At 41.5% G+C, this 12,286-nt stretch overlaps 1 protein-coding gene across 5 annotated transcripts in view; it reads left to right on the forward strand.

Moving 5' to 3' along the window:
• CELF4 (CUGBP Elav-like family member 4) overlaps positions 1-12,286 on the forward strand; it is a 706,944-nt gene that overhangs the window by 595,012 nt on the left and 99,646 nt on the right. For all 5 annotated transcript variants that reach the window (XR_004305625.1, XR_001551883.2, XM_015848275.2 and 2 more), the window contains 2 exons: positions 5,501-5,629; positions 10,581-10,660. Coding sequence is in view for 3 of the 5 variants with exons in the window: in XM_015848275.2 (XP_015703761.1) it covers positions 5,501-5,629; positions 10,581-10,660 (209 nt within the window). In the remaining 2 variants the exon portion in view is untranslated. The remainder of the gene's footprint in view (positions 1-5,500; positions 5,630-10,580; positions 10,661-12,286) is intronic.

Below are 12,286 nucleotides of genomic sequence, written 5' to 3' on the forward strand. Positions count from 1 at the left end.
TACCCACACCTGTAGGGCAAACATTGCTGGGTAGTTCACTTGTTCATTCATAGTGCCAAAGAGATAAGCCTGAAAGGGGCCTTCCCAGTGCTTGGATTGAGGCTCTGCAGCTGGTCCTTCACTGTGTGCACAAGCAGTGTTTGGTGAGGAGGGAAATGGCAGTAGGAACAAATAATTATTAGCTATACAAATAGTAGAATTAATTAGCATCTGCTTTCTGAAACAAAGCCATACAGCAACCTGATCCTGATGCTTATAAAGCCAAAAGCATGGAGTAATATTGAAGAACTGCTCTGGTGAATCCCACACTCCTTGCAGACATACATCCCCCTACAGAAGTAGGCAAATACAGGTTTTACTCTTGCATGGAGAAACACTCACACTATCTGTCTGTGATGCCCTGGCAACAAACTCATGATAAAACAGGGATGCTCATAGGTTTTAGAATAAGAGGTTTGATGGATAGAAGGGACCGTAGTGATCTTCTGGTTTGCCCTCCTGATTAGTCTGGGCCATGAGGGTGGTAGATCTGTCTCTCCTTATTCCCAAGGCCTTGGATGTAATGTTCTTGATGGTAAAGCTGGCTGATGCTTTCCTGATACAAGGATTCAACCTCTTTGTTTTGTGTGTGGAATAGGAGAACACAAGTGTATTTATATGCTCTTATCTAAATGCACCCCCACGCACACACATACATTAGCGAGAGCTATCTGGATAAACACAAACCTGTGTCATGTCTCTCTGTGAATGACCCTAATTTTCCCCCAGTCCCTCCACAATTGCTGTGATTCTTGTTCTTGTCCTTTTGCTCTGCAGAGGGTCAAACATCCTGCATCTCATTGTCTCTTCTGTCTCTTTAATTAGTGACCGTCCTCCCCCTTCTCTCTCCCGCTCCCGTGTCCCCCCTTCCCATCTCCTCTTGGCACTTGGTTTGCAATGCTCTATTATTTCACCTTTCACGTGTGCCGTCTCCTTCGCCCGGGCCTGTCTGACACCTCTGCCTTACGCTTATCATAAAAACATAACATTTAAATACAAATAGAACAGGGAATAATTTAACCCCTATTTGCACCGGGGAAGGTGTCGAGGCTTTGTATAAACACAGCTGGGAGATTTATAGACACTGTATATTTATCTGACAAGTTACATTTCTTCACCACCGTACCTTGCAGACAGTTTTTCTCAACTCGAGCAAGCCTCAAGAGTCTAGGAGGAGAGGAGCCTCATTTTGTGGGAAGACTAGAAGTGTTATCAAGGGGTCACCTCTGAAACTCCATGATTACTGAAGCCTTTCCTTATCTCTGTTCCTGGGAGGAACAAGGAGTGCTGGCTTCATTGGTCATCATGCTTTATATATAACAAAAAGGGGTCAACTTAAGATGTACTTAATTCCTGACACTATAGGAGTGCCTCAGGCCACTCACTCTTCAGGTCTTGAGTCAAATCAGAAAAAATTTTGTTCCTTCAGCAAACCATAGCACAAAGGAATAACTTCCATGTTTATTTCCATGGGTCAACCAGGCATGATGGGTTCAGGTTGTGGGGAAAGGCCAATCATGGTGTTAACAATAATGAAATAAAGATGTGGGGAGAAGAGGCTTATGTGGACATCCCACTGAATGTCTGTGCTGCAGGGCAGAGTGGCTGCTCAGACTGCTTCAGTCTGTTGCTCCAATGAGGTCAGTGAGGTTTCTTCACTCACTTGAAAAATTTAGACGTGAGATGCAAGGATCCTGGGATCACATAGGTCTGGGATGGTTCTTGCTGAAAAAGGAAGAAGCCTGGGATTCACTGGGGTGGTAGGAGTGGGCCTGCATCCTACAGAGCTTGGAGACAGCTTGATTAGGCAACTGCTTCAGTCTTTTCTACAGCATAAACCTCTGTTTTTGTAGCATGTAAACTGGTCTAAGTATGGTCTAAGCAAGTACACTGGAAAAGTTTGGTGGGGAGCATCTGCAGTGTACACATGCGTTCAGACAGGTCTTGCTGATCAACCTGCACATCCTCACCTCATTTCACACCAGCAGCCTCATGACCCTGTTCAGACACATTTACAGAGCAGAAGTGGTTGCCACAGTGCACAGCATGTTGACTTTTTGTCCAGGCCTTGGCAAAGCAGCACTTAGGGGCACTCAGGGTGTGAGAGGTTCACACAAGCCCATTAGGGGATACATTCATTAGCCAAGATCGGGAATGTGCTGAATGGTCCCAGCTGCTGGCCCCTTTCCTCTCTCTTCCCACTTGAGACGTGCAAGGGACATTGTTATAATGCACTGCCGAGCTTCCCAGCAGGGCTGAGATGTGAAAGGTAAATGCAGCAATTTGTTAGAAGAGCATCACCGGGAAAAAAAAAAAAAAAAAAAAAAGAAAGAAAGAAAAAGGAAAAAAAAAATCTTAAACTGACTCATTTTTTATCAGCCGAGTGCGTGATTGTGTAGATTTCTGAGATGGCAGATGTGACAGATGATTCCCCTGACAAACCAAGGTACAGTTTTTCATGAGGGAGAGATGGTGATGATTTGGAGACAGGGCTGAGGGTAATGTCCAGATGGTGCTGAGTGCTGGCTGGCCTTGAGGGACCCCTTTAGGTCACCTCCTCTGGAGCAGCTGGACCAGCAGTGCCTGGGGAAGGTAGTCCTCACCTTCAGCAAAGCCTGTTACTGGCGGTCTGATGGCCACCTGTGTGCAGCACCCAAAAGCACCACAACTTCTGCCAGCTGCCTGTGGGGACAGGCATCACACCTCTCAGTATCCAGACATGGAGAAGAGAACTAAAATAAAACAAAATAAAACATAAAATTAAATGTTTCCTAACACACCTGGTTTAAGCGTTGCATAAACTAAATCAGACAAGGTAGTTTCAGGCCAGTTCCACACTAGAGAGTTCTGCTGACAGAGGAGGGATGTGATTTTTTTTTAATGATACATTTATATTAGCAAAAAAGCCTGGTGAAAATACAGTTACAGAGCTATAGGAGAGCTTCTGCTGATGCAGCTTATTTCAAACAGGGGAAACTGTGTAAAGTATGGTATAACAGACACTTACTCTGAGCTGTAAGTATTTACTGGACAGACTTCCTAGACAAAGCTTTTTGCCAGTAGAGTTCCCAGTTTTCTCCCAACACTTTGCTCCCTCCTTAAAAGGTCTCCTGTTGGCCACGACAGCTGTTCTCACTTTGCAGGTGGGCTTTCCTCAGCTATCTAAAAAACCTTTGGAGCCAGGCTTTTTCCTGAGCATTGTCCTTACCCAGTCTAAAAACAACCCCAGAGCACACATTCAGCTTTGGCTATTGTGTTTCTAAGGCATTATAACTGCTCTTTTGCAAGTCATTTTAATCACCAAGCAGAGTGGTTTTCTGGGACCTGCAAGGTATTCAATGAGAACAGTAGTTAGGTCAAGTAGGGGAGATATATCTAAAGCAAAATTCACACCTGTCTCTCTGCTGTTTGGTAACTTGACTGAGAAATGTCATCAGTCCATCACAGGCCCAGGGGAACCAAAGAGGTCACTCAGGCCCACAAGGGCTGTGACTGTAGGGATCTTTGGACTATACAGTTCATTCTTTGACATTACTGAACTAAAATTACTTAAATCATTTCTAAGAATTCTGGAGGAAAAAAAAACCCAAACAAACAAACAAAAAAAACTGACAAATATGTTTGGGGGAAAAAAAATCCATTCACTGAGCCTAATCACAAATACCATTTTCCCTCCTGGATGTATCCATCCAGAAAATGAACCTTTTGGTTGTCCAAAGCAGCTTCTCTTCAGGTGAATATAGGCTACACAGTGCTGATAAAGGTTTTGTGCATCATTAAGGCCTCAACTTTGTGCTGCCAGCAGACACTGAAGTCCCTTTAGCAAATCAAATCCAACATAAAGCGTATTTTTTGCCTTTAATGTGTCTGTTGAAAGTCTAGCCCTATTTTTTCTCTTCTATCAGAAACACACACGTATCCTCCTTAGCCTATTTTCCCTACCATTTCTGTAGCCTTACTGAAAGCAACATATCCCCTCATTTTCTGTGGTTAGCACACTTTTGGTTCACATGGATAACTCCACTGCAGGATTGAAAACTCCTAATATCCTCAGTAGATATCAACTGCATGAAAAATTATCCTCGCCCAAGGCTGTAGAGTAATTTGCCAATTTGCAGGTGCATCTTGGAAAGGGGAATTTTGATCAAACACTGGTTGAAGCAGAACAGATTGCCTACACCAATGATTTCTTGGTGAACAAAAGTGACATAAATCACTCAATTACTCAGCCAGAAAAGAGTTGTTGCAAACCAATGTGTTTTTTTCAGCTTTAGGTTAATGTATGCGTTTAAAAATAAATAAAACAAAGCATTTATTTATTTATTTACACATATTTATTCAAATTGGCTACATCTGCTCTGTAGAGCGTTCGGGGGGGGGGGGAATAAAGTAAATCTTGGATAGCTCATTTACATATTGTTTAATGAATGATAAATAAGACATTTATGAATCATGTGCAAAGGGGCTGTTTACATATATGACATGAACTACGTACATGTCTTTTCTTGTTGTTCCTTATGTGGTATAATGGCACTAATCTCTGAGTTCAAACCTGACTCAGTGGCATCACCCAGTGATCCCTGAGATCTTCCTACCCACTCAGGACTCAGTGGTCTGGTCTGTTCCCACAGGCATTTTCTCAAGGCTGTTGTTGTTGTTGTGGACTGCAACTTTCCATTCTCAGTATAAGTCCAAGTATAAATAATCTTCTTCATTCAAGACACAATATCTGTCAGTAGGTCACATCCTGCTTTGGCATGAAATAGCACCTTTCTTAAGCTACCTCCGATGTTAGCATTCCTATAAATTAACTTCACATTTCAAGAAACAATGTATGTTGCAAAAAAATTTGGGCTTATTTTAGGTGAACTTAAAGAATAATACAAACTTGAAGGTATATGCCTGTGAGTGGAGTGGGATGACAAATCTCGATTTACAGATTGTGGCTTCCATTATATCCTCATTTAAAACAGCTTATGTTAAACCTGTTTTTTTTTTTTTTTTTTTTCCTGCTATGTACTTAGTATTGCAAAGGATATTAACTTATGTTATTTTTCAATTGGACTTTATTTCTGTATGCTGTCTTTATCCATATTTCTCTTGGACAGCAGTCTGAGCAATGTTGTCATTTCACTTACTGCAAGCTGACTGCAAAAACTGATCAGAAGAAGCTAATTTGGAAGACTTTGGTGCCTAGGTTTCAAGAAGCAGTTAAAATATTTTAGATGTTTCTGGGTTTGGGAGATTTTTTTTCTTTCATTGAAATTGTCAAATTATTTTCAAGTACTCACTGAGAGTCAGATGTTATTAAGGTGTTTCGAGCCAAGCACCTGAAATGACTTACAGCTTCTGAAACATGTCACCTCAATGAATTCACTGTTTCTTTTGCATGTGATACTGAGCTATCTTGGCTTTCAAATCCCTCCTGAAATATGGTAAGCATCTCTTTATTTTGTTCCAGAAGACAGAAAACTCTTCGTGGGCATGCTTAATAAGCAGCAGTCAGAAGATGATGTGCGCAGGCTATTCGAGGCATTTGGCAACATTGAGGAGTGCACAATCCTTCGGGGACCCGATGGAAACAGCAAAGGTAAGGTGATGGCTTGTGGCATACTGTGGCCTTAGCTTTAAGATAGACCAGATCTTAGTGTGTATGTAATACTCTGGCACAATAAAGTCAGCAGATGGCTGCCAGGACAACATCTCTTAGAAAGGGTCATACTTGCCAAGGGAAGCCATTTTTTTGCTGTTTTCTGTCTGCTTATGTGTGAGAATAAAGAGCCAATTGCATGTGAGGATACCCCCCTCCACAACAAGCTGTCCTTCCATGTGTACACTGTTGCCTGTTCCTGTTTCCTCAGAGGGCAGATTGATCCCTCTAAAAACAAGACCTTCACAAGTGCTCTCCCCATCAGCCCTGGGAAAGCTGAGAGTTTCTTTCCCCACTGAGCAGGCTCATTTCTTCTTCCACCACTGTCACTGCATATTCCTCATGCACCAGTCCCAGGTCTTCCCCTTCTTTAGTTGGTCTATACACCAACCAGCAATCAAAATTGTGAGAGTGCAGGGTGTGATGTAAATGACACAGTCAGAAGGCTGTTACTGTTTGAAATACATCAATGCTTAATTGCAAAACTTACCTCTTTTTGTCACCTTTTGGAATCCCCCATTACCTGGGCAGCACAAGGAATCTTTTCTAGAGTTCAAGTGGGAGAATGAAACTTCTCTGTTGAATCTGAGGGTCATTTTTTTCTCCTGACACTTACTAGACAAAGTTACTTCAATTTGAATAGGAAGCCCTCTTCTCTTGACAGTATAATGTGTCCATTAAATATTGATCTGCTTATAATACATCATAAACTGTGCTGGAATATGCAGCACCAGGGAAGAGACCACTCTTGCTGATGCAGTTCATATCTCACTAGATATTTTGACATGTGACAAAACCAACCAGCATATTTTTTGCAATGGAAAGGCAAGAAATCCAAATCACAGTGATATACCGGAGAAAGATACTGCTGTTCTGCAAAATCACTGGTAACACAAAAATGATTTCACTCTGGCGTTATAAGGCAATATTTTGATGTAAGTCAGCAAAGCCCAATCTTCCTTATATAAATGGCTTAAAATAAACTGTGGGCATCTTTCTTAAATTTTATGGCTGCTTTAATTTCATGACACCCAAAGGCTTGGTTGACCAAGAAGAGCTCCAACCATTGCTCAGTAGCAGGTATTTCAGCACTCCCTTCACTGAAGAAATCAGTAAATTGGGTAAAAGCCAAAATAAAATAAAATAAAATAAAATAAAAGTCCTCCTCTACCTGGATTTGTATAGAAAAAAATCTAATGACAAAGGAGTTAAACAGAATAATAACAAAGGCAATAATGTCTGAGTTTTGTAAGAAAGAGGTTTCAAAGGAGATCCAAACCGCAGACTTGTATTCAGTCTTGCTCTTTCTTGCTTTTTCTTAAACAGTTTCATTATAAGTCTGAATCTGAGTGGCAGCTCCATATTGCTAACCAGTTTAATTATTAGTGCTAGCAGGCTGCAGTCTCAGGCTTGCATTTCACTGAGCTGTTCAGGATCAATACTGAGCCTTGACAGAGGCTCCAGCTTCCATTTACTGGTGCTATTTACTGAGAATGTGGAGATCCTAATTTACACACACGCACAGATACATACACACAAAGAGCATTCACTCCTGTAGAAAACTTAAGGGTAGTGCCCTTATTTTAGGAGACAGTCAGGCGAGCCACAACTCCCACAAAGTTATTCCCAGTGCAGTCCAGCAGTCTCTCAGACAGCTGTCTCTTATACACATCTCCCACAAAGTTATTCCCAGTGCAGTCCAGCAGTCTCTCAGACAGCTGTCTCTTATACACAACTCCCACAAAGTTATTCCCAGTCTGTAATGTTTTCCATCTGCTAGAAACCAATGTGACACATATCACTTGTGAGATGTTTATTTTGGGCAAGACCCATAAGGCGTAAATTCCACCCAAATTGAGTTTTAGGCAGATTAACTTAGCGTCAGATAGCAATCAGATTGCTTTGGTCCTAGCAAACCCATTTTGTGAAGCTTCACCACATATACCTATGGTGAACTTCCCAGTCCTCCAGATACCTTGATGCAATCATGACTTTGAATTTCAGCTTCCCAGAGAATACCACCATAGCTCAGACACAGCCAGAAAGCCTTTTCAGCCTTGCCTGAATGGGTAGATGTGAGGCATGCCCTGTACTAGGGCCTGTGGACATCTGCATGAGTCATCCAGGGCCAGACAGACACAGTTAGTGTCTGAAGCGCACAAGCAGGCGTCAGAAGAACTGGGACCAGGGCAATTTTCTGCCTGAAGGGATGTACAGAATGTCCGTGCTGGGAGAGATGGGAAAGGAATGAGCTTCCCTACGTCAATCTGAGTAAAGCATGCATGTAAAGTGTGCGTGCAGGACCGCAGGATTCCACAGGTGCAAAAGCCACAGAGAGACTGAATCAAGTTTAGCAATCCAGCAGGACCCATAGGGTCTGTATTGCTGGTCGCTGGATACCCTCCTTGTTGTTTTCTCATATAATTCTTTTTACTTTTATTTTCTAATTCAGCAGTTGTCTACTTTCGTATCTCAGAAAGCAAAGACTTCCTGTGACACCAGAAGTCCTGCAAGGGGAGTCTAACACCTTCTCCAATGATAACCTTAGGCCCTGACTCTGCAGTCTCCTCTGTTCTTGCAGGAGAGCTGACAAGACAGTCAGAGCAGCCCTTCCAGCTCTACAATCTTGAAATAAGGAAAGAAAAAGAAAATCAACCAACCAAACAAAAAAACCCCACCACATCCGTGCACATGTATCTCCCTGCTCAGCACTGGTTATATATCTCTCTATGTGTCAAAATCCCTTCTAACTCCAGAACTGCTCCTGTCACAAGGACACCATCGTTTTGAGGAGTGCTGTGACTCATCTTCTCAGCTCATGAGATCCTGGGCACAATCCTGGTGACAAAGGGCAGAAGGATGATTATGTACACATTTCATGTTGTGTACAGAAGCCACCCCATTGAAAACACAAACAAAGGGAACAAAATGTTTCCTTGACATCATGCATAGGCGAATACTGAGTTTTCCTTTGTCCTTCAGGCTCAAAACCCAGGTAGGAAGCAAAAGGAAAAAGCAGTGGAGGATTCTCATTAGCATAAGAGGCACTAAATAGGACAAATGCCTCCTGCTCCCTTCATTCCCACCTTTATCCAGTTGCACTCATCTGTCAGGTTGCTCAGCACAGAGGTGAATTTCACCTGAAGAGAGTGAAGCCTTCAACATGACAGCAACACTGTAGCCAAAAATCCTCCTCTAAATGCAATGGGTAACTGAAGCTGGAAAGCCTTTGTATATTTGCTAATCAGCATCTTATTTTTAGAGGCATAAAGTACAAAAGAATCTGTGCAAATAATTAAACACCCTAATTCTGGATTATCTCTGATTAATGAAGAGGAAGGCACAGAATCTCAGGAGCCTGGGAATGCTGGGCTGCGATTATGTCATAATTGATCTCTATTGTTTCTAGCTGAAGTTTATCTATCTCATTTTCCTGTGATTGTCTCCTCTCAGCTCCTTATAAATTAGATCCTACTATTAAGCAACGATCATTATGCTTTTCCTGAAATACAGTCTGAGCACAGGGATATGAGGGAATGCAAAGTGAAGGAATCCTAACCAGGAGCTGACTGCAGACGTATGTGTTCTTTTAAGAAAGGGGCTATCATTCCTTTATTTGATTCCACTTCTGCCAGCCTGTTGTGATGATTATAGACACCTTTGGGGCTCATTCTTCCACTTTTGTAAGTGAGGTATTGTAGTGCTGCAGTTCCCAGCATACACTGTATGGATCCATGATGGTTTGTTGACCTTCTAAAGATTCTACAAAGGAAATGAAGGACAGCTGTCCTGTTGTCAGGGCTGGCATCCCTCATGAGTGTTCTGCACCCCTTCAGGGAAACAACAAGGGCTTTGCAAATTGATTAAAAGCTCAAGAGTCTTTAATAGTAATGAAAGAGGATGGAAGCCAGAACTTCTCAGATCTCTTCCAATCTGTTCTAAAATCCTCCTTAGCATATGGAAATTACTCTTCCTCCCTCTGAGTCAATTTGCTTGTAGCTAAGAGTGTTAGCAATACTTTCCCCCACTCTTGTGATGCATGTGACCCTTTGAAGTGTTGATCATTTCTGCACTCCAGCATATGTTCATAAATGCACCTTTCTGCCCTAGAATCTTTTGTAAGAGTTCAGACACTGTGAGATTCTTCACATGGCACTGTAGGCCAGAGAAGCAGTGCCCACATTTCTCTGATGTTCAGAGGAAAACACCCATAGAACTACTGGTAAAGCAGCTTATGATACATATTCACTGTAAAATTCAGGTTTCAGTGGTGGCAAGATGGCAGTCATCACATGCAGATCTCTTCCATTTCCATTTGTCTATCAGAATGTATCTCATTCTTTGTCAGACCAAAGCTGTTTAGAGTCAAGACAAGCTCTGAGCAGTCTCTGAAGTGATGTAAGACAGATACCTTGTGTGTTTGAAGCAAACCCTACAGCTGGCCTGTGGTGACTTGCAACAAGAATGAGAATCTTTCTGCTTACTTTTGCTCAACTCCTCACTGTTTTCCAGAACACCAGAGAGAGGAGCATTCCACATTATGTTTAATACAAAAAAAAAGGAATGTCACTTTCACACAATAAGTTATAAAATTGTGCACTGCTAATATGGGAAGCTATTAAGGTCAAAAGATAAGTGGATTCAGAAGGTTCTCACTAAGTTTGTGTCCACCCAAACTATATGCAAGCAGCATGAAACTTCTTGATGTAGCTTTGCCTCAAGAAGTCCTTGAGCTGCTCATGGCTGGACTTTGGGAAGGAATAACCAGTTTTTGTTACGCTTTCTGCATTTCCTTTTATATCACCAGTTCTGAGGACAGAATAGGATACTTAAATGGTCTGTCACTTGTACCCAAACAACCTTTCTTATGTTCTTCTTTTTCTTTATCTAGGGTGTGCATTTGTGAAATACTCTTCGCATGCAGAGGCCCAAGCAGCCATCAATGCCTTGCATGGCAGCCAGACAATGCCGGTGAGTAGCCCTGTACCATGAAAAGCAAGAATGGGGCCCATGGCCTGTTACAGGAGGAGGGATGATTTATGTACGATTTGCTACTTATACTATAGGAAGATGGCATATGGGGCCTTGGGTGTGTTTAACTCATCAAAGGAAAGGCCAGGATGATACTGTCATTTCATTAAAGCACAGGGTGGCGTTCATTAAAGCAAGGGGTGATATGTCCTGTCACCAGCAGTTTTGATGCACTGGGAAAAAAAAAAAAGACAGTCAGAGATGCCAAAAATGTTGAGTCAAATTCACCATGAGCCACTTAAGTTTCAGAGTGATGAATAAATCACAGATTTGTACCTAAGGGGTTCTTTGTTTTCCTTCCACAAAGAGTCTCTACCTCTATGTGAATTTTCACATGATGGCAGTAGATGCTAGAGACACATCACAGAGATGTGTCTTCTATGCTATTGCATAAGAGGCTACCTCAGCATAAATGTGGTCTTCTCTATATCCAGCATTTGAAAGACCACCTGGCAAACTACTGAAACTCCCAGGAAATGTTTGAGGGATCGCTCAACTTGGGCTAATGTCTTGTGATACGAGGTTTCCAAACTGATAGTTTGGGAAGTGGAAATTAAAATGCAAATGTATTTTCTGTGAAGAATGATTCTTGTACACTGCCATGCAGACCTGGAGGAATGTAAGTCATTCCATTATCAGCACAGAAAGACAATCTAGTCCAGTATGTTTGGGTTTATTTTAATAGCTTATTACTTTTGTTACTAATTATTCACAGAGTAAATAATGGAGGGCTAAGAAGCATGCTGACAACTTGTAAAGGGTACAGGGATTCTCGTTATTAAATATTTAAGGTAGCAAAATCTTCTTTTTAGTAAGGTCCTCTAATCTCAGTTCATGAGTTTATCCTAATAATATTAAAATTGGCCTGGCAGATGGGTAGCTTGTCTCTGGGTCTGTGTAGAGGTGGAAATTGAAAGTTCTTCCCATGGGAAGAGATTTTTGATAAGAAGTAGCAGATCATCAAATCTTATTTTTAGAACCCATGCTTAGATAAATCATGTCAGAAAATGGTACACATTTACTAAAGAAGGTATTAGATGGGGTATCCACTTTTGAATTATTACGATGAAGACTGGGAAACTTTCTAGAATAGAATGACATGCTGGGCTTATTGCTAATACCACATTGTGAAATACGAACATCTTTCCTGGAATAGGTCAGTGAAGTACTATGTCTTAAAAACTATCACCCAAAGTGATGGTGTCTGTAGATGACGTCAGTAATTGTAATTCCAGGGTATTTAGTATCACTAGATGGTGTATTAACATGTCAGTTCCAGTCCCCTTAGAAACTTGGGTGACATTGATGAGAGCAAGACAGCGAAGAAAGCAGACAAAATCCAAGAAGAGCTGAAGATTTTATCTAGATCTACGATATCCAAAATATTCTTCCTATTGTCAGCACTACTTAGATAAGAAGAAATACCCATTTTGACCACCTTGGAACAAATTTTTGTTCCATGCTGCTGAAGTCAACAGAGGATGTGGAAAAAAAAAAAAAAAGAAAGAAAGAAAGAAAGAAAGAAAGAAAGAAAGAAAGAAAGAAAGAAAGAAAGAAAGAAAGAAA

The sequence above is a fragment of the Coturnix japonica genome, chromosome Z, assembly GCF_001577835.2.
Source record: "Coturnix japonica isolate 7356 chromosome Z, Coturnix japonica 2.1, whole genome shotgun sequence".
Lineage (NCBI taxonomy): Eukaryota > Metazoa > Chordata > Aves > Galliformes > Phasianidae > Coturnix > Coturnix japonica.